This window comes from Sordaria macrospora, chromosome 3 (genome assembly GCF_033870435.1).
Source record: "Sordaria macrospora chromosome 3, complete sequence".
Classification (NCBI taxonomy): domain Eukaryota; kingdom Fungi; phylum Ascomycota; class Sordariomycetes; order Sordariales; family Sordariaceae; genus Sordaria; species Sordaria macrospora.
Genome location: NC_089373.1, coordinates 3,682,884 through 3,703,522, shown reverse-complemented (window position 1 = coordinate 3,703,522; position 20,639 = coordinate 3,682,884). Strand labels below are relative to the sequence as shown.

At 52.8% G+C, this 20,639-nt stretch overlaps 5 protein-coding genes across 5 annotated transcripts; 2 read left to right on the top strand and 3 right to left on the bottom strand.

The window, feature by feature from the left end:
- Window positions 1-434: 434 nt before the first annotated feature.
- Window positions 435-2,542, bottom strand: SMAC4_00929 (uncharacterized protein). Its single transcript, XM_003349992.2, has 2 exons — window positions 1,810-2,542; window positions 435-1,739 (listed from the first exon to the last, which is right to left on the bottom strand). Exons 1-2 carry the CDS (start codon window positions 2,036-2,038, stop codon window positions 1,027-1,029), a joined length of 942 nt encoding a protein of 313 aa, XP_003350040.1. The 5' UTR covers window positions 2,039-2,542; the 3' UTR covers window positions 435-1,026.
- A 4,758-nt stretch (window positions 2,543-7,300) lies between these two features.
- On the bottom strand, window positions 7,301-11,894 carry SMAC4_00928 (uncharacterized protein). The gene is made up of 3 exons (XM_003349991.2): window positions 11,016-11,894; window positions 9,970-10,946; window positions 7,301-9,916 (listed from the first exon to the last, which is right to left on the bottom strand). The coding sequence occupies exons 1-3, from the start codon at window positions 11,593-11,595 to the stop codon at window positions 7,850-7,852; spliced, it is 3,624 nt and encodes a 1,207-aa protein (XP_003350039.1). The 5' UTR covers window positions 11,596-11,894; the 3' UTR covers window positions 7,301-7,849.
- Window positions 11,895-12,179: 285 nt separating this feature from the next.
- Window positions 12,180-14,711, bottom strand: SMAC4_00927 (uncharacterized protein). Its single transcript, XM_003349990.2, has 3 exons — window positions 14,399-14,711; window positions 13,739-14,341; window positions 12,180-13,687 (listed from the first exon to the last, which is right to left on the bottom strand). Exons 1-3 carry the CDS (start codon window positions 14,465-14,467, stop codon window positions 12,419-12,421), a joined length of 1,941 nt encoding a protein of 646 aa, XP_003350038.1. The 5' UTR covers window positions 14,468-14,711; the 3' UTR covers window positions 12,180-12,418.
- Window positions 14,712-14,879: 168 nt separating this feature from the next.
- SMAC4_00926 (uncharacterized protein) lies at window positions 14,880-16,808 on the top strand. The gene is made up of 3 exons (XM_003349989.2): window positions 14,880-15,304; window positions 15,409-15,991; window positions 16,051-16,808. Exons 1-3 carry the CDS (start codon window positions 15,080-15,082, stop codon window positions 16,506-16,508), a joined length of 1,266 nt encoding a protein of 421 aa, XP_003350037.1. The 5' UTR covers window positions 14,880-15,079; the 3' UTR covers window positions 16,509-16,808.
- A 589-nt stretch (window positions 16,809-17,397) lies between these two features.
- SMAC4_00925 (uncharacterized protein) lies at window positions 17,398-20,358 on the top strand (the record flags this gene model as incomplete). Its single annotated transcript, XM_003349988.2, has 4 exons — window positions 17,398-18,537; window positions 18,596-18,669; window positions 18,760-20,174; window positions 20,246-20,358. Exons 1-4 carry the CDS (start codon window positions 18,292-18,294, stop codon window positions 20,356-20,358), a joined length of 1,848 nt encoding a protein of 615 aa, XP_003350036.1. The 5' UTR covers window positions 17,398-18,291.
- Between the last annotated feature and the right edge of the window lie 281 nt (window positions 20,359-20,639).

The following is a 20,639-nucleotide window of genomic DNA, read 5'->3' as shown; positions in this document are numbered from 1 at the left end:
ACCGAACGAACGGACGTCGACCGAACCCACAACCCCGGCCGGTGACGCTATCCCCGTTCGTTCGTTTCGGGGGGCCGAACGCACAGGCGGCGCAGGAGCGGGCGGAGTTGACAGCCAGCGGAATGGACTACGGAGAGACAATGGGTGGACCCTGGAGGCGGGCGTTCGTGCTGCTTGTGTTCTCTGTATCAAGTATCAACGAACCCTTGGAATGGTGATCGCCAGTTCGTCTTCATAATTACATAGGGATGGATGACATTGACCGCGTGTTTTCCCGTCTCCTCGCTTTCGTAACGGATCGGTTCGTATCAATGATTTCGATGATGTCACAGCAGTCCAGGGACAAGCAGGATGAACAAACGGCGCGGCCTTGGAATGCAAACTGCCCTTGTAGCTACAATACTTGGATGCATAGGCCATGGGATACTTTGTGAGGTAGTTATGATTATACTATTACTACGACAAAGACTATCTGATATGGATATGTACTATTGCGCGGTGATAATTTTGCTTTAGGCTGGGTGAACCTCGATCGAAACTCGTCATCCTTAGGCCGTTCGTGCGTGCACACCAAACGTATTCCCGCCTGAGCCCAAGCACTGTTGCTTGTTCTCCTTCTTTTGACCATGGCCGATCCATGAAACCTCAATAGCTGATCCCTGCTTAATCAACGCCGTGCTTTGTGTGATAAACAGAATGCGCAAAAAACAAAGCTCCTCGGTCCCGCCAGGTATAACGGCCCAGAACCAAACAGATGATCTGCTCCCACCCCCAAAACGCCCAAACAAAACTGATCATGTCCCCTCCCTTTTTCATCATGCCTTCGAAATCGCAAAAGAGGGCACCGACCTATGACCCACACGTATGATGCCGAAGAATGGTTTTGGCCGAGAGTCCGTGAAAAACCATGAGGGTATAATGCTGGTAAAAGGAAAAAAAACAGATGAAGATAGCCAGTATGAAACTCCGCCTCGTGCCTTTCGGCTTAGAGGCGGAGTGTGCCACCCAGGTCGCTGGCCTACCAAATCACTGCAAGTCCATGTCGAACGTCGGTGAGTTGCATTCAGACATGGGCGTTCCCGCCGGTGTCAGCTGCATGCCGAGGCCATATAGAGCCGCGCCCGAGCTCACACATCGCTTGTGTTGTTCTTTCTGGAATTGGGATTGGGATTGTGCTGGCGTCGCAGGAGGAGGAAGGAGCAGAGCCTGCCTTCCGGCACGCTCCATATCGTTCAGCGCATCCCCGATCAACCGCTCATCCCACAGAGGCAGGATGCGGTAGTTCAGGTCCTCCATGATTATGCGTTCCGTGATGTTGATCTGTTCGCAGGTCCACAGGTTGTTACCCCATGCAGAGCGGTAGTATTGTGTCGGCGCGTGGGAGTCCTCCAGGAACTTGGTAGCGATAATGAGCGCGGCGAGCACGATGACCTCGGGCTTGACACAGTCGATGTGGAGTTGACTGGCGGCGGCCGCCGCCGTCGGGTTTGCCGGAAGGGTGTATCGCTTTGACTGTTGGTGCTCGATGGTGGAACCCGAGCCTTCGTGACGAGAGGGTGGGCAGCGCAGGCGCCAGTTCAGCGCGAATTTGGAGCTGAGGGAGTCTAGAATACAGACTGCGAGAGCGATCTCGTCCTGCTTCAAGCCTGTGCGGGTGAGCAACTCGTGGACTAGGGACACAGAAGGCAGCGCCAGGGACGCAGCAGGTGGGATGAGGTTCACGAGGTGAATCGCAGGGCCTATAAAGTGAGACATGTTAGTACAATGTCGCACAACACTATGTTAATGACAGCCACCATGATCACTTACCTAATAGTTCTGAGTCCAGAAGCCCTCCATTTTCCACGAGTGATCGGGGGCTCTGTGGGACTGACGAATCGCGGGAGGAGGGGGGCGGTGTGGGGAGGTTCGACAGGGGTTGATAGGTACGGGCAAAATATTCCTCGTCAAAGTCGAAATCAGAGTCGTCGTCCGTCATGCAGTCGTTGTGCTCGTCGTGAATAACACGGTCTTCCACAGGGGTTGTTAGGGATGGCATCTTGCCTGATTAACGAGTGTCGTTATGTAGCGTAGATGTCCTGTTTCCTTCTTTCCTTCTTTCTTTCCTTCTCTTGATCGTTCTCTTTTTGGTGGGTCTTGTTTTTTTTTTGATATGATGGATATATCCAGGGCTCACTCAGGGTCGCCGGGGTGCGGTGCTTCCAGGAGGGCACAACTGAGGGTAGCAGGTCCAAGGGCTGCTCATATTCACCCGGAAAAGGGACTTTATGGAACAGTGACTTGAATCACGCGACGGGCTGCGGATCAGATGCGTCGTCTCACGGGAGAAGGCGGCGAAAGCGGTGTTGCGGGAGTGCTATTATACACTTTTGAATGACTGAAAGAAGTAGCAGAGGCCAAGGTTCTCTCCAACACGAGGTCTCAGGTCGTACACCTGTCACAAGGCAGACCGCAAGAGCGTTTGAATTTTGTAAATAAAAAAGATGACAAGCTTGTCTGAGATAGAAGACGTTGTGGAAGAGGATGTGAGAGGGGGGGGGGGGGGGATGTGGTGGGCATATATGTACATGTACCTCGACCGAGATGGAGGCCAAGCGACGCAGCTTCAGCAATGGTTCAACTTTAGGGTCAACATCAGCTCTTCTCCGGGATGCAGAGAGGAGTCTAACACTGGAGACAGCGGCCAGGATTCCAGAGGCCGGGATGGAGGCCGGGATATTGGTGGAGGCTGGCTTGGCGGTCGTTTCGTCAGATGTTTCCTAGCGCACGTCGTTAGAGTCGTGTCTGCAGGGTGGTAATAAGAATGGTGCTTGTGCCTGGCCCGCCTTTTGTCCGCAATGGAACCAACCCTCACCCTTGTTTGTAGTGGTGGTGGTGGTCCAGTGTCCAGTGGTGGTGTCCTGGTCCCTCGCCGTCGCATCCAGTGGCATCCACGACCACGGCATCTCGCTCGCTCTCACTCGCCCGTTGCCCCCTGCCTGCCCTGCCCTGCAGCCCCTGTCAGATGCATGGGGCTCCAGCAGGCCCAGCAGGAGCAGCCGACAAGCAGAGAAAAGTGGAAGCGCGACCCGGACGAGCAAAAGACCCGACTCCCGTCTGAGTGGAAAGAAAGACTCCAATGACTCCAGTATCGATCTCCAGAGGCGGCCGTTGCTCTTTCCACTTTGCTTCTTCGGTCTGCGAAAGGGCAATGGTGGCCCAGTCTGCCCAGGTGGCAGTTTCTAACTTGAGAACTGAGGGTCACTATCGATGGAACCTGTTTCCACTAACGACATCAGATCCCACCGTGCGCTGCAGCATCCGATGTCCTGTCGAACCTGTGAGATGCCATCTCAGGTCAGGATTGTCAGATTGTCAGGCACTCCAGGGCCAAGCATCCCAAGTCCATCAGGGATACGAGTTCTGAGTTTGTGTTCCTGGCCGCCTAGAAACTGCTCAGCGAACGGCGGGTATGGCGAATATCCCGTACACAATGAGCACAAGAATTGACGATTGCTCGCACTTTCTCCAGTCTTGGATACGGTGCGGATTCCACCATGATCACCTCCACACCCTTTCACCTTTCATATCCAAAGAGGGCAACCAGGCACACGAGGCGGCCTGGTCGGCAGATGACACAGCATGAGGTAGGCATTTCTGGGATAACTCCGAGGCTCAGACATGCCAGCATTATCGGTTTCCCGTCCGTTTGTGTCTCACAAGACTTCCTTCCCTGGGCTCACCTGGTAGGTATACGGTATCTGGCTGTCGGAAAGAGAGGGAGCTCGGAGCCATTGGCACATCCGTGGCACATATTGGCAGAGAGCCGGACCGCCTTGGCCAGAACTCTTTGGGATCGCTTGAAAATTGAATGTCGGAATGTTCAGTCAGTGGACCTGCAGGTGTCGCTCGGTGGGGCCTGCCATGTTCAACGCCACTGGCATCCCGAAAAGAAACAAAGTTCGGGGCGGCTCGATCACAACGGCTGACGGCAAAGATTGAAAATTGCAGAGTGAAATCGATATGGATGCCAGGGGCGGGAAGATCATGGACTTGTTCTCTGCCCCGTTCCAGGTGATTCATTACTTGTTAGAGTGAAAAGGTGGATGGAGGCTGACGACTCCCCAATTTGGATGAAAGGGGTAGCTACCGAGAGCTGCAAGCCCTATACAGCGGTCGCTTACCCTTCCGCCCGCATGCATAACTTCAGTTGTATACAGCGGTATGTCCAGATATGCTGCTGTGGCGGCTCATACCGACAGATACGTCACAAAGACGGGACAACCATGACCAAGGGTTGAGGCCGGTTCATCAAGATGGCTCATTTAACAAAACATCATCAACCAAGATTGATCATTCCGTCGCAACGAGCATTGGTCTTTCCGTTCTATACTCCTCAGTTGCTCTTTCCACTAGAGGTAGGATCTGTGCGGATGTGTGGCTGCCGTTTGTCAATAACCTCAGCCCCCCACAACACCCACTGTTCCTTCCTGTTTACATTATTTCACGTTTTGACACATGTGCGTCTCTTTTGGGTAGGCGCAGAAAGGTGTGGTCGGGTTGATCGGCTCTTGCCTGTTCAACTTTCACGAGAAAACATCACGTCACTTTCAGCCATGGCCACCATTAACATCTTTCTTCCGACGGTTCGCATGTCTACATCGCCCGAGTCTGCCGACGATCAAACATCAAACGGGAAGGGATGGCTCAAGGCAAACCTATCACGTCGTTTGGCACTTTAGGGATTATTCAACTCCAAAGTTGAATATAGAGCGGTCAGAGCAAGACATGACGGATAACCCCGCCTTCACCAGTTACAACTAACGTTTTCCAGGCAACTGTTACCGAAAACCATCCCTCGGATTTCCCTTTTCCACCTTCAGTACTCAAAAGTCAAGCGTCTTGTAACCACACACAACCTCAGCTGCTGAACAGAGCGCCACAACCTGCAGCCAGGGCATTCATACCCACGCCTTTCTTCCCTGGACTAGTCAGGCATTGGCTCGCAGTGCATAAGTATTCCCAAGAGGATATCTTCACGCTTTTTTTTTTTTGCTTTTTTTTTTTTTTTTTTTTTTCAGTTGGTGCTGAGCCTACCGCCAACTCGCGCCAAGCGGCCGAACCACAGCAATGGTGAGACCATGAGACCGCCCTAAAAAGAGAACAAGGGTGAAAGGAAAGGAAGAAAAAAAAAGTGAGACAAAAAAGCCAAGAAAGAGGTTGCACAGAAAGAGCGACCCAACGTCCCGGGAATATGGAAATATGAAAAAATGAGAGGCTTTTCAATCTTCAGCTTCAGGCAATCCCGATTCAGGGTCCCTCTTTCCTAGGTATGTAGCGGAGTCTTCTCCTTACACGTATTCGGAAGCTACCGCTCGTATTTGGCGATCTCCCAACAGAGCAAGCGCGCTCGGCGCAAAGCCTCACTGCCCCCATGTCCCTTGCTGTCGCGAGATGAGGACAGGACGGACAGCGGACGGCCACCTCACCAAACAAGCGAGGAAGGCCCACGGACTACGACGACAGTGGATACCATCTCGGCGGCTCTTTCGGTTCCCGGAAGAGGTTCTGTTCGCAGTTCGCACCACAGCGAGTCACGGTGGTCGTCGCTCGCGGTGGCCCTTGCCCTTGCCTTGGCGTTTATTTCTCTTCTCTCTGAGGTGCCCCGGTACGGCTCGTACACGGGTACGGCGGCGCCATTGTAACCATTCCCGACGATTTGCGGCGGCGCTAATTTCAGCCTCTTCCGGCGGGACCAGGCTCGATCTGGTGGACAAGGCCGACATACAGGGCCCCGTACCGCCGTCTTGTTTGGGTGGCCTGGCTCTGATGGGTTTGTGTTGCTCGTTTTTGTTTTCTTCTCCAGTTCCGACGTCGACTGGTTTTGATTCACTCTGACGGCGGAGTTGTTGATGAGTGAATGAACAAGAGAACTCCCACTTGAAAGGGAACCACTTTCTCGAGTGGGCGAACACTTGTTGGCTCACAATTCATCGAGACGACATTTCACAGCATGTCATCGTGTGTCCGTCTTGAACCATTCGGCGTTTATTATTGATTCGTTCGTCCACTGTTACCTATTCTCAATATTTCCCCTCCCAAAATCTCACCACCTAAGTAGCTAGCTGACTTGTTGGCTTGTTGGTCACACAAACGTTCGGAAAGCTCTTACCCACATAGCTTGCTTACCTACATGCAGAACGCACGATATTGGTCCCGACAACGGAGGTTTGCTCCTTGACTTTTTTTTTCTTCCCCTTTTCAACTCCCGAAACCGAAAACCCAGGAGTATTTGAAAAACCTGGAGAAGATTGATCAAAAGTTCATCAACCTGAAAGATCTCATCTGCCGGCGCACCGGGAGTTGGGGTCTGGGGACCTAGTATCACTCGCAACCATATTGTTACATACACATACGTGCTCGGTCGAATCGGTTTACCAAACCTGGCACGCCTGGGTTACATATGAACCGAACCGAATTTTGCCTGAAGCTTGTGAGCAAGAATCGCACACTACATACAATACAGTCATACACCCACCGGAAGTATGTATGGGGACACACACGGGGAAAAAAAGGTTGCTCTCAATCATCAGCAGCGAAAAAGCCTAGACCATAGGTTCGGTTCGGGAAAATCTCTGCTTACAATACCTATCCTATATTACTACCCCATCGATCTGACTCACTACCGACTTTTCTCATCACACATGTGTAATTCGTATTTTCTGCTTACCGAACCGCCGTTACATCCTCCGGGGTACATACCCCGTTTCGTAACTTGCGAACCATCGCAACGCATTGAAACCAACCCAGCCTTACCCAGGCCCATCAATATCCCATCCCGACTTATTCTAGAACTGGAATAGCCTACCTACAGGTACTCAATCCACTCGACAATCCTCCACATCATAACCTCCTAGGGCTGACAAGGTATGACCGTGAACGGGCGGACGAGCCAGGTCCGTTACTAGCAAAACTAATAGTTCATATGAACTAACGTAGTTGCTGCTTACTTGCTTTTACTAACTGGTGGCACCACGTAGTGAATTGGGTTTTCTGACTAGGGAACCTGGAGTTTGTAGCGGCGATGAAGCGAGCTGACTCAAGTTGAGCTGAGCTGAGCTGAGCTGACTGCCGGCGTCAAGTCTTGGAAAAAAAAAAAAAATCTTGCTTCTTGCAAGATCTCTTCATCTGTCGACCTGCCTGTACCCCTCTTGATCGGGGGACATGGACAGACTCACAGTCAGACAGGAGTGATGGTGATAGACGAGAGAGAGAGAGGGTGTTCACTGCTAGGCACCTAGGTGGGTTCCATGGGCAAAGACAAACATTTATTCAATGGTGATTCCATCGTTCAACACCAAGACAAGGCAAGGGGAGGATTCCCGTCCTCTTTCGGTCCTCACGTTGACCTGAGTATGCTAAGAAAAAACCAAAAGAGCAAAAACAAGAAAAGCGCTACCTGTGAGCTCTGTTTTCACCCAAACCCACCCTATCCCTACAAGAAAGCCTTATATCCACCACCGCGCAAGAATCTGGGGCCGAGCACGCAGACCAGTCGAAGTTGCTGTCAGAAGAGCAAAAAAAAAACTTTTTGCTTCATCCGCCCCGCCGCCAGCTACCCTTCTAACCAATATATTCCATCCTAAAAAATACGTGACTTCATTGCGTACACAGTTACTACAACCCATTCTCAACTTTCCCGAAAGCAAAAGTGATTACACCAGGATCGCCAATAGCTCCATTCTCCAATTCTCCATGACTTCCTCAGTCCAGCTTCTTACACCTCCGGCCAGGATCCAACCATCCCGTACACGTCCACTTCAGACAACCGACCTTGTTATATGTCGCCCGCTCGGCCCTAGTCATCCAACTAAGCACCAGGGTGCCTGAGCAAATCATAAAGCACCTGGTCCTCGTTTCCAATGTGGCTGCTGTACGTATTACTCGACAGGTTCATCGACCTATGATGAGGCTGCTGGTGGCTACCGTACGCCGCAGCATTGGTCGCGGCGGCGGCCGCCGCGTTGTGGGCGTGCGAGCTCGTCGAGACTCCCGTCGAGTATCCGTTGTTTGCGCTGCTGCTGGCTCCGGTGGAGCCGTAGCCGGCCGATGAAGGGTTGGTGGTCGAGCCGAAGCCGCCGTAACCCCAGTTTTGCGTCTGCTGCTGTTGCTGCTGCTGCTGCTGCTGCTGCTGCTGCTGCTGTTGGTGTTGTGGCTGTTGTGGCTGCTGCTGCGTGCTCGTGGTGTGTGATTGGCTTGTGTAGCTGTTGTAGCTTGGCTGCTGCTGTTGAACCTGCTGTCGCTGCTGCTGCTGGGCTTGTGATTGTTGCACGTGATGTTGTTGCTGTTGCTGAGCGTAGGCGGCGGTGGAGGACCTGGTCTGGGTCATGGATTGCGACCTGACGTTGAAGCCCTGGAGGGAGCTGGATTGTTGGGTGTTCGAAGAGGGCATGTTATACGAGTTTGAAGGTGATGTAGAGGGGTTCGTATCGTAAGTCGAGCGAGTAGTGCTTCGCGTTTGCGGAACAGATGTAGTTGAACCCCACTGTGACGTACTTGGAGCCGCCGTTGCAGTGTTGGTGTTGTATGAGGAAGCTGTCGGCTGCGCTGCTGACAAGCTTGCTACTGGCGTTTTGGTGCTTGACCGCGTATTGTAAGTGTCGTAGGACGAATAAGAGTTGGACGTAGTAGATGGCGGATTAGTATAGGGTTCATAGTTCATACGAGTATTCGTGGCTTCGGTCCTGCTAGTAGACGTAGGATATTGCGAGTAGCTATCGTAATTACCAACCGAACCTGAGGCTGTTGCGCCTGTGTTGGACTGGTAACCAGAGTTGTCCGTATGGGATTGGGAAGTTTGCAGCTGGCTATGCCGTCCTGACGCACTGGTCTGCTGTTGTACCGGTGTATGGTTCTGGCTTCGGTTGCCCTGCCGAGACGATGTACGAACGGTTTGGGCTGCTGCTTGATAGGGCGAGGTGCGCGCCTGTTGTTGAGTTGTCTTTTGGACAGGGATAGTAGGCGGAGGGACCGGTGTCCAGCTTGTGGTTTGCCGCATATCGTCAAACGCTTGCGACACCGGTTGTTGTACAGTATTCTGGGCTCTATGTTGCGTCGTGTTTTGCACCGACGCCTGAGGCGCAGCTGGTACTGGTTTCCTTGCCCTCGAAGCCCTAGGAGAGGGCTTGCTCTGGTAGGGGGGCGGGATAACAGGTACCGGCACAGGAGTCCAGCTTTCTGTCGGAGCATGCGTTGTGTGCCCGTTCGCGGCGCCGCTCTGCAATGATGGCCCTGAAGGCAAACTGCGTCTTGTTCTACCGCCGGACTGTTTTGAGCTGGACTGCTGAGCGTAATGGGATGTGCGCTGAACGGGGGGAGGTTGCTCAACAACTGGTACAGGCTCAGGAATCGGCTCTGGCTCGGATACGTGTGCCGGTGCCGGCCCGGGCTCAGGCTGAGGTTGGTTGTATGAGAAGTTGTGTAAAGAGTTGTCATTAACCGAGGAATGCAAATAGTCCATCGTTGCAGGTGTGACGCTGGTGTGAGCTACTTCGGGAGTAGCTGAAGTGTCGACCGTCGAGTTGAAATGTGAATAGAGATCGGAAGGTTGATGATATGCTGTGGATGATTCCGGTTGAGGCGAGACTAGCCCTGATGTCGGCAGTCCATGCGGCCCATTATCAATCGAGTCATGATTGTCTTGTTCCTGGTTAAAGGGTTCATGGCTAGCCGGTTCATGGTGAACTGGCTCACTGTGAAAACCAGGCGACCCTAAGCCTTCCGGCTCATCCTCGGCCTCGACGACTACAGGCTCGGGCTGGGCCTCTCCCTCTGCCTCTGACTCTGCAAGGACGTCTTTCACTTTCCTCTCGAGAGCATAATGGCATTGCAACCCCAATGTCGTACATTGGGAGCAAGATGGCTTCTCCTTGTTGCACTGTAGACTGGTCAGAGACAAACCAAACATAAGGGGATGTGGGTGAAACGAACCGGTATTTTACGATCGCGGCAAGGATCGCATTTGCCTCTGGTGATCTTCTCCTTCTTCTTCTTCTTCTTCTTCTTCTTACCACCCGAGTGGGCAGCGGCCTCCTGAGTGTCCGCCGCTTCCGACTTCTTCTTCTTAGACTTCTTCTTCGGGGCGCTAAGCGGCGGTGTCGAAGGTGCTGCGGCTGCCTGGGCAGCAGGAGCAGCTTGAGCATTACCTCCCTGGTCCTTTTCGGGGTGTACGATGCGGAGTCGCTCGGCACCGTACTTCTGGAGCATAGTCAAAGACTCCTGTTGGAGTTCAGGGGATTGGTTGGCGAAGATGTTGAACTGTTCGGGGGAAAGGGTCTTCGGGTCAATGCCGCCCGACTCGAGTAGATCAATGGCCACCGTGCGACGCCTAGCTGCCTCGGCAGGAGGAATATTGAGAATCGAATGAACATGAACGCCCTCATCGGCCGCAGCCGGGGGTTGACCGACGAGCCCTTCCGGATAGGTGCCGTAGCCATTTTGAGTATCGCCGCCTGCATGGCTGTTGTAAAGAGGTCGTTCAGACCCTTGTCCGACTGGTAGTGCACCTGGCATCTCTGGGGGAAGAACACTCCCATCGGGACCAACAGCAGCCGCGTCCTTCTTTTTGCAGCGCTTCTTGAGCTGAGTACCATCTCCTTCGGCACCACCTTCGCCTGCGGGCCGCTTCCTCCGGGGTGGTTTCGGTGCATTGGGATCCCTAGGGGGTCTGGGTGCTTTGGGAGCCTTTGGCTGTTTAGGGGGCCTGGGTGGCTTCGGCTCCTTGGACTTCTTTTCTTTTCGTTGCTGCACATGCTTGGGTTCACGAGGAGTCGGGGGAGGCACTAGGAGTGTTATAAGTTGTCCTACTGATTTGTGAAGAGGTGTGTGGTCGTATTTGACTTCAATGACTTTGCGGCCCTTCAGGAACGCAATCGTTACCGATCCTCTGCAGTCAAAAGCCGGACGACCTGTATGTCCAGTTAGCTCAAAGTTCCCCCATGTTGGTGCTGAGTAGCAAACACTAGCCGAGGACTTACTCAGGTTAACAGCATCCTGTGTATCTGGTTTCTGACTCCATTCGCCGATGACGGCTCGGGCAGGGTTCTTAGAATTCTGGCGACTCCAAGCTTGCCATGAATCCTTGCAGATGTATCCAAATGTCCACCCCTGTTCGCCCCGCGAGACCTGTCGCACCGTCCAGCTACTTCCATCGATTTCACCCAGTGTTGTGATGATATGCTTCGCGACCGATTTCTGCAAGACGTGGTCGTCCGAGGGCTGGTTGATCAACGCATCGATCGCGTTGATCTGCCGCGTTGGTTGGTTTCCGTTGACATTGCCGCTGGCGTCTACTCCCCCAGGTGCACCCGGCTCTACGCTGGATCGCGCTCCTCCCGACGACGGATTGATCGACACGGCCTGCTCGAGTTGTTCGTTCTCGGGCTCGGTGACTGGGATGTGGAACACGCTGGTTGAGCGCAACTCCAGCGTGACTGAAACATGTTCGGCTCTCTTTTCCGTGACCTTTGTGCTGAACACGCTGTGCAGTTGCTCCTTAAGCTCGAGGATGGAACCGCACGAAGGGTTGGAGTTGGAGGCGCCTAGCAACGCCTCCATTGTGATTGATTTCTGACCACGGTGGTGATATTTTGTTTGGTGTTTTGACGGGTCGAGTCAGACCAGGTTGAAATGACGCCGAGTTTCGCTAAGTGACCGCTGCGATGACCGACGACAAAAGGCGCGGCAGTCGAACAGCCGTCGCGGCAGTCGAACAGCCGTCGCAGGAAATGTTGGTGGTCGGGATGAGAAATTGAAGTGGTTGTCGCAATGATTCCCGCCCGCCATGCGCGTCGTTCTGCTTTGGAGGAACGCGGGCAGCTCGAAAATGGTGGAGACAATTGAGGTTCGCTTTGGGTGCACGCGCGGGCCGGGTATCGCTGTAAGAATTCCGACTGGGAATGTAACACAAGCAGTGGCCCGCTATGGACCGTGCTTTGGGGCCTTACCTTACTGTATTCAGCCGCATTGTTCTTCAATGTTAGTGGTCTCCTCAGTACCTACCTAAGGTATCGAGAAACATCAGTGGGCAGGGTCAGGGTTTACCTCTAACTCCCGGCCCTTCTATACCTACCTTACCTTTCAAGGAACAGGAGGACAACTTTGGTAGAGGGAACTCTTCCATCTTCCTTAACGGCGTCACGATGGGACCAAGCAGAGGACTGAGAATGAGAATTCATTTAACAACCGAATGGATGAGACCTATTTATGTCCAGCTCGAGCGCTATGGCCTTTCTTTTTTTGACCAGCAACATTGTTACTGTCCCGTGACAACGTCTGGCCTAAATCCTCAATCAACATCACGAAATACAACAACAAGACTCCTACACTCCCGTTCGCCTGCTAACAAAAACAAATCAAAAAATCAAAAAAAATCTCACAATTACAAGTTCCCCTCAATCCATTGTTCAAGCCTCTCAACTAGCTCAGCCTTCCTACCAGCAGTGCTGATACCTTTGCTTGCCATGATGTCCTTTAGCTCAGCGACCGTCATCTTGCCGAGCATACCCTGTTCGAATGCCTTCTTCAGGTCTGCGTTGCTGTTGGCCGGTCCGCCACCACCGCTGGTCGCCTTTTTGGTTGGTTTCGCGCGCTTTGCTGGCCTTTCATCATCGTCATCTTCGAACTCCCGCTTGAACGCTCTGTTGTTCTGAAGATCACTAGCCTTCTTTGCCAGCATTTCCTTCCATTCAGCAAGGTAACCGCCAACCCTCTTGTCAATCTGCCTGTACTTGGGTAACGTGAGATCCTCCATAGATTCGGGCATTTCTTCGTCCAGTGCTATAGCCTGTACAATCCTGTAGTGCCATTGCAGCGAGGGGTTTGGATACTTGCGCGGGTCATACATGGCCTTTGGAAGTTGCAAATTCTGGATGACTTGTCTCATCTGGTCTGTAAGTTCGTCCGCGGGTCTGGCAGGCGCCGTTACGTGGTCCACGCTTCGGACATCATCTGCGAACGGAAGGGGATAGAGCCAAAGTCCTGCCGGTAGGTATGGAGTGTTTGACTCCTCGTCATCCGGGTTTCCGGAAGGGAATATGGCTACCATGACGGGATGGGCATTTTCCCTTGCGACGAACCAGGCGATACCCACCTTGTCATCTTTGAGGAGCTTCTGCCACAAAGCAGAGAACACGCGAGTGGAGCCAACATATTGCTCCTCGCTGGGGAAAATGAATAAGGATTTCTTGACCGAGGCCCACGACGGGATCTTGGACCGCTTCTTGAAGCCAATGATCCGCAGTGTTTTCTTGCCCATTTGCTTGAGTTCTGCCAGCTCTTCGGGCTTGAAGCATATGTGCTCACCGCCAAATTTGTAGCCTTTTCTCAGTTCGGTCTTTTCGACAGTTCGAGCAGCAAAGTCAACCTGTGCAGTCTCAGATTGGACGACCTGGGCCTGCTCCTCTCCTTCATAGACATAACATGAGCGCGAAGGTGTTTGTCTGTTGAGAGGGATGTACCCTTTGACAGAGATGGTCAGACCTGGGGCGAGTTCAAAGGGCAGGTTCGAGAAATATGACCGCTTGGGGGTCTGCTTCGAGTTGATGTTGGAGATCAAGGAGTTGAGCAGAGTCAAACCGTCACCAGCCTTGGAAGTCTTCGGACCTCCTAACTCTCCTACCTCAGCCGCCGGGTCACGGTAGATAATATCCTATTCCGCATTAACACATTGTTCGGTAACTGGGCGAGCAAGCTTTCTTACGTCGTAGAACTTGGACAAGTCGAACTTCTTGCCCTCCCGACTGATGGGGAAAAGTTCGATAACAATGCCAAGGTCGTAAAGGTCCTTGGCACGAACGGCCGCGGATGATTTTGCCTGCTTATCACCAGCATGAGGATCATCATTATCGGTGACAATGAACAGGCGTCGGGAACCGAAGTTGGCGGCGTTTGTGGTGAAGACCTGGTTGGCGCAGAAGAGCATGTTTGACATAATCACCGGCTCCTTTGATGGAACCATTATCTCGTCTTCATCCTCGTCATCTTCTACCAAAGCCCTAAGCTTCTTGACATCTTCGGCGCCGGGCACGTCGAGATCGGACAGCAGATAACAATGGGGATATCCTGTGCCATTGCCGGAATCATCGCGGAATTTGGACTTTTCTGTTCCGAAGAGCAGAACGCCCATCATATCTCTAGGCTGAGCGATGATTCGTTGCTGCATGATTTGGTAGGCGCATTTTAGGGCTGCTGTCAGGGCAGAGTCCTTGTCGGCTTTCTTGTCCCCTGTAGCCGCTGGTGGTTTCAACATTGACTTGCTCACCTCGATGGCAAATAGTACGGCGTCTTTTTGTGTTTTGTAGTCCTGGCCTCATTGTCAGCAAGTCAGTAAATGATGGTGATAATGTTGGTGTTTGCTAACGTTCTCGTCCAACTCCTCGTCGCCCTCGTCGCTGTCTGGTCTTTCTTCATCATCTTTCCGCCAAGACATCGTGACGGAAATATGAGCTCTGGTTCGAGTTAATCTTGTTTACACGTAAGTGAAAGTGAAAAATGGCCTTGGGAAGATATGAGACGAGTAGACAGTAAGAATGGGAATTTGCGGTTGTCAAGGCGATGATCTCATATGCAAACGCGATGGGGGCGCGACTGCCTAAACGCCAGGGCATGTGACCTGGAGCTTTAGAGCTGTCAAAGGTGAAACTTGATTGGCTCCAAGAAACTCGACTCGGCCATCAATGCCAGTTGCACTTTCAGGCACATGTGTGGTCCGTGCTTCTAGACTTCCACGCCCCTGAGAACCGCCAGACGGCAGTTGAGAAATGGTCAGCAAACAGAGATATGGGGGTTCGATACAGCTACCCCTGCAGCAGTCCCGGCATCACCCCACAAGATCGCAGCTTTCGCAAGCTGTTCGGCCGAGTTTAACACGTCCGAAAGGAGCCACCGTCCCGTCCCGCTCACGCAGCGTCACTCACTCTGTCCCTACCAATATAAAACATCATCTTCACTTTTTGACCACCAAGTCTTCACATCTTTGTCCTGGAAAGCCGAGCTTGACCTGAGCTGTGTCCAACCTCCCTTTCTTCAGTATCCTCACATCATGGCCTCCATGGCACTTAGACTGCCCACGGCCCAGCTGTGCAAGACCACGAGGTCTTCGAGCTTCCGGCCGTCATTGAGATGCGCTCAGCAGCAGATGAGGTGGCTCGCCACGCCAACAACTCACCCCGTCACGCAAAAGAATGTCGGCACAGCAATGGTTTTCCTCAACATGGGCGGCCCGTCCACTTTGGATGAAGTTGGAGACTTTTTGAGCAGACTCTTTGTATGTTCATGAATCATGATGGTGATGACGATGATGCTTGTGCCCGCAGCTCGCCGGAGCCGCTTTTCTATATCGGGACTGCTTTTGTTGACCAACCCGTGCAGGCCGATGCCGATCTCATTCCCCTTGGTCGGCTACAAAACTACTTGGGGCCGTTGATCTCGAAGCGCCGGACTCCCAAGATTCAGAAGCAGTATGCTGCCATCGGCGGCGGTTCTCCGATTCGCAAGTGGTCCGAGTACCAGTGCGAGGAGATGTGCAAGATTCTGGACCAGATCTCGCCCGAGACGGCGCCGCACAAGCCCTATGTCGCTTTCCGCTACGCCAATCCTCTCACCGAGGAGATGTATAAGAAGCTTCTGGCCGACGGCTTCGGAAATGGCAGGGGTGGCCGCGCTGTCGCCTTCACCCAGTATCCCCAGTACTCTTGCTCGACCACGGGCAGCAGTTTGAACGAGCTTTGGAAGTGGAGGCAGAGGCTTGAGGGCAAGGCTGGGCCATCAGAGGATGGCAAGGAAGGGACCATTCAATGGAGTGTGATTGACAGATGGCCTACTCACCCTGGCCTCGTCGAGGCCTTTGCGAGGAACATCGAGGAGAAGCTAGCCGAGTACCCCGAGGAGCGCAGGAAGGATGTTGTTTTGCTTTTCTCGGCACATAGTTTGCCCATGTCTGTCATCAACAGAGGTATGCCAATCTCCTCTCCACTGAAGTTGCAAAGGGATATACTAACCTTGCCCACCTAGGTGACCCTTACCCCCAAGAGATTGGCGCAACTGTTCAGGCGGTCATGCAGCGTCTCAACTTTTCCAACCCTTACAGGCTATGCTACCAGTCGCAGGTCGGCCCCCAACCGTGGCTCGGTCCCCAGACGCAAACCTCGGTCGAGTCGTACATCCACAAGGGCCAGAAGGACCTCGTTTTGATCCCCATCGCCTTTACGTCTGATCACATCGAAACCCTTTACGAGCTTGACCAGGAGGTTATCGGCGAGTCTGGACATCCCGACACGGTCAAGCGCGTGGAGAGTCTGAACGGCAACCCTGTCTTCATCAAGGCCCTGGCGGATCTCGCCAAGGAGCATCTTGATAGCGGTCTTGTTTGCTCGCACCAGAACAGCCTGAGATGCCCCGGCTGCAAGAGCGAAAGGTGTGCGGCGTCGAAGAAGTTCTTTGCTGGCCAAGAGATTCTTCCTGGTCACTAGAATGGTGAATGATGGAAGCTATAATATCGTGTACAACATCTCAAATAAAATTGGGGAATACGGGCGGATTTTAAAAAGGGATGTAGACTGCCTGTATGCATGCGTTTGGTTTTCTGCGAACTGACCTTTTTAATGGTCCGGAGAGATTCACAAAATGAAAATTTTCACTCTTAGGTTGGAACGGTAGTCAACAAGGCAGGTTGGCGAGGCGACAGAGAACCCCGTTCCTGGGTGCTATACATCTAGCCATGATACCTATGTGCCTTGCCATGATGCTGTGTGATGGTGGTGTGGTGGCTTATCAATCAGATCTGAGACAAGCTTTCCGTCGTGGGGGAAGAACGCGAAACATGAATTGGGATCCCTGGCAACGCCTGAATGGCTGCGTCATCGATTCCATTATACACCGGCCGCCCGCGGAACTTTAGCAGACAATCCATCACTCCATAGGCAAGTTGAAGCGTGGCCCATTGGGCCGGGTCAGGCTCGCACTCTCTCGGTTTCTGAGGTAAGACCGCGCGTTGTAAGTAATTACAGCAAATGTTTGAGACTGATTCTGAGAACCGTGGCTTAACATGGCGGATATTAAAACGATGGGGAAACAAACATGATGAGAAGTGGACGCAGGTCCCAAGGTGAGACAGCAGCAATCGAAGGGAACGTTATCTCCGCGTGGAGGGTTCGGGGTTCGGAACCCCACATGTCCCGACTGAACCCATTGTCAGACGGGATCGGGGCAATATAGGTACGTGGTCCTGTCAGGTAGGTACCTCTAGGTACCTGCTGCTGTGACAGATGCGTCCAAGACATCGGACCACAGGACATGATACAGCGCTTATCTGCACGATACCTCTGCACATCAAAGTACCTTCACGTATCGTCTAACATGTCATATCAGAACTGGTGGAAATCGAGAACGGAAGCGTTTATTGTCCCCAGGTTTTACGTGCTTCTGGGACGTTTTTAGCGTATCGATGTGTCTTGTTTCGAGCCACATGGGACTGGAACCTGGAAGCGAGGTTTCTTCTTCATGCTATGATTGGGGGTTAAAGAGTTTGGTTATGTAAGTTACCTTTGCTTCCCTGGCATTTCTCTCCATTTCCCATCATTCCCATATGATCCCGCTCCCCCTTCCCCCAACACTACCACACCCTCCCTCCCGTTATCGTCCTTCCCGATTGAGGCGGTTGCTGCACACTGACGAAACCACGGATCTCAGACGAGGCGTTGTCCTGGCTTTATTCAAGATCCATGACATTTCATCCAGCTTTTCTGTCAGATCCGGCATTGTATATACGTTAAAGTCAATAGTTTACTTATTCAACATCTCACCTGCCAGCTGGAATCAATCAATCAAAAGACCGGCCGCGACAGCATCGGCTACGGGACATTTACCGGGCCGCGCCAACAAACCATCACCTCGCACGTCCTCCCTACTCCGGCAGTAGCTTGCGACGAGATAAGAAACCCAACGCGCATATGCCTTTTTGCTGTTAGTGCGAGCATTGCCAACGATTAAAAGTTAGCTCCACCCATGTCGCAATAGCGTTTGTTTTGTTACACGCCGGATCCTTCGCGCTCAGCTCTGCCTTGTTCATATCATTCTCCCTTCACATACTTTCCTCACTCTTTTACATATAGCTTCTGCTTGTAAGCTCATCACGGCTATCACCCTTGGAATAGAACACTCAAATACGCAAGGAAACCGGGAGTCGGAAGGCAACACTGGTGGAACCCAAGGCGGCAACAAATCAACACCAGGATTGGGCTGAAGTTGCCCAACATGGCTACACACAATGGGTTTCCGGATTCGGGAGCCGTATCGACTCTGGGCACCATGGCGGACTCCCAGGGCACGAGCTTGGCCACAGAGCGCCTTCGCGATACCCTCAGGACGAATGGAGCCACGGACAATGTCACCGAAGCGACGGGCCTCCTGGATTCCGATGATGGCCACGATGCTCCTCGCAAGGACAGCTGGGCTGTCATGAAGGATTTTGAAGGGCTTCCATGGTGGAGGAAACCAGCTGTATGTTCCAGCCCTTTGGCCCAAGTTATAATTAGTTGCTAATTAACGGCATACCTAGGTCTGGTGGCTGGTGGCACCTTACGCCATGTTCACGTTGGCTTTTGGGGGCTCCTTGGTCCCCAAGATCAATCTGTAGGGTCCCCTCGATGCGAAGCTGTGTCGCCCGTCTTGCAAGTGATCGGCATGAGCCGATTCTTGATGCTGAAGCTGACAAAAGTCCAGAATCATCACTCTCATCTGTGACCGGTACTTTGCCGATAGATCAGCAGCAGATCCCAGCTTCGTCTTCACGCCTGTTATCCACGGCGGCAACAACCCTCAATGCAACATCCCCGACGTACAGCGCTTAGTCGCAAGCTTCACCTTGTGCATGAGCGTCTTGGTGGGCATCATCAGTGCTTTCAGCGCACCCAAGCTCGGAGCCCTCTCGGATCGATATGGTCGCACGCGCATGGTGGCCATCTGTTCCATCGGCGGTGTCATTTCCGAGATCACGGTCATCCTGGCCGGAAAGTACCCCGATACTATCCACTACAGCTGGATTTTGCTCGGCACCTTCTTCGATGGCCTGGCCGGTTCCTTTACTGCCGGCAGTGTCCTCATCCATTCGTACGCCAGCGACTGTACGCCCCCATCCAAGCGAGGCGTTGCCATCGGTTACCTCCACGCATGCCTGTTCACCGGTCTGGCCTTTGGGCCTCTCCTTGCCGGCTACTTCGTCAAGTGGACGGGATCCTTACTGTCCATCTTTTACGTCACTCTCGGTTGCCACATCGTCTTCATCCTGTTCATCTACTTCGTCACGCCCGAGTCACTTTCCCGGAGGCGCCAGCTACTAGCGCGCGAGAAGTACGCCAGGGAGCAAGAGGAGGCCGGGGAAATTCCCCGTTGGGCAGCTGTGGTGTCCAAGTTCGTCCCGTTCGGCAAGCACTTCGTATCCGTCCGCAGGGCGAATCCTTTTGCTCCTCTGAAGATTCTGTTTCCATCTGGTTCTCAACACAAACGGCTGCGTCGCAACCTTCTCACGCTGGCACTCATCGACATGTCCATTATGGGAGCTGCCATGAGCTCCGGTACGATCCTGATCTTGTACACCGAGTTTGTGTTCGGCTGGGGCAACCTCGAGGCCTCGCGGTTCATGTCCCTGGTCTCGATGGTCCGTATCTGCGTTCTCGTTGGTATTTTCCCCGTCATCAACTACGTTTTCCGCACTCGCCCTGCAGCTCGGCGAAGCAGGGAATCTGGTAACCTGCCGGTTGACGAGAAGAACGTCGGCGCCGACGAACTAGACGTCTGGGTCTTGCGGAGTGCCCTCATTTCCGATGTTATTGGCATTGGTGGGTACATCTTTGCTCGTACCCAGGAGTTGTTCATCCTGTCGGCCGTCGTTGCGGCCTTTGGCGGTCTCGGATCGGCGTCCATTCAAGCTTCTATGAGCAAGCATGTTCCTACTGAGCGGGTGGGACAGTTGCTGGGAGCTGTTGGGCTGCTTCATGCTCTGGCTCGTGTCTTCTTTCCTATCATCTTCAATGGGCTGTATGCGGCTACAGTGTCGACATTTCCGCAGGCCTTCTTTGTGTTGTTGTGTTCTATCTTTGCGGCTGCGCTGGTGGCGTCTTTTACTGTTAGACCTCATGGTATGTTCAACGGCTTAACTGGCGCCTACTTGACTTGTACCTTTATAAGCACCTGCTGACAATCTTAATAGTATTTATGGCTGAGGATGATGAGCCGAGACCTTCGTCATCTGGCTCGGGTTCGACACGAAATAGGGAGAGACAGGATTTGTTGGAGGATGAGGAGATTATACCCGGTCAGTAAGAAGGAAGTATATTATGCTTAGCCTCTTCCGGGCTATTTCCCTTTGTTATTTTTGTTGTATTTACGCATGGATAGATATCTCTCATTTCTGTTTACAGTGCTCAGATGCTGTGCATATCGGGGTGGTTTTTTTTTTTCGTTTTTGTTTCGACGCAATCTGATGGGTTGTGAACCGTTCTCGTTGTTATTGATTTGGTACATGTGTGTATAAGTTGGTGGTAATAGTCGAAGCCGTCGGGAATTTGGGTGGACCGGGACAATATGGATAACCTCCTCTCAAA

Coding starts and splice junctions, on each gene's coding strand:
- SMAC4_00929 (XM_003349992.2), bottom strand. CDS start 2,038: ATGCCATCCCTAACAACCCCTGTGGAAGACCGTGTTATTCACGACGAG. Junction 1,740..1,809: donor TCTGGACTCAGAACTATTAG/GTAAGTGATCAT, acceptor CTCACTTTATAG/GCCCTGCGATTCACCTCGTG.
- SMAC4_00928 (XM_003349991.2), bottom strand. CDS start 11,595: ATGGAGGCGTTGCTAGGCGCCTCCAACTCCAACCCTTCGTGCGGTTCC. Junction 10,947..11,015: donor ACAGGATGCTGTTAACCTGA/GTAAGTCCTCGG, acceptor CTGGACATACAG/GTCGTCCGGCTTTTGACTGC. Junction 9,917..9,969: donor GCCGCGATCGTAAAATACCG/GTTCGTTTCACC, acceptor ACCAGTCTACAG/TGCAACAAGGAGAAGCCATC.
- SMAC4_00927 (XM_003349990.2), bottom strand. CDS start 14,467: ATGTCTTGGCGGAAAGATGATGAAGAAAGACCAGACAGCGACGAGGGC. Junction 14,342..14,398: donor ACGAGGAGTTGGACGAGAAC/GTTAGCAAACAC, acceptor CAATGAGGCCAG/GACTACAAAACACAAAAAGA. Junction 13,688..13,738: donor ACTTGTCCAAGTTCTACGAC/GTAAGAAAGCTT, acceptor AATGCGGAATAG/GATATTATCTACCGTGACCC.
- SMAC4_00926 (XM_003349989.2), top strand. CDS start 15,080: ATGGCCTCCATGGCACTTAGACTGCCCACGGCCCAGCTGTGCAAGACC. Junction 15,305..15,408: donor ACTTTTTGAGCAGACTCTTT/GTATGTTCATGA, acceptor CAACCCGTGCAG/GCCGATGCCGATCTCATTCC. Junction 15,992..16,050: donor CATGTCTGTCATCAACAGAG/GTATGCCAATCT, acceptor TTGCCCACCTAG/GTGACCCTTACCCCCAAGAG.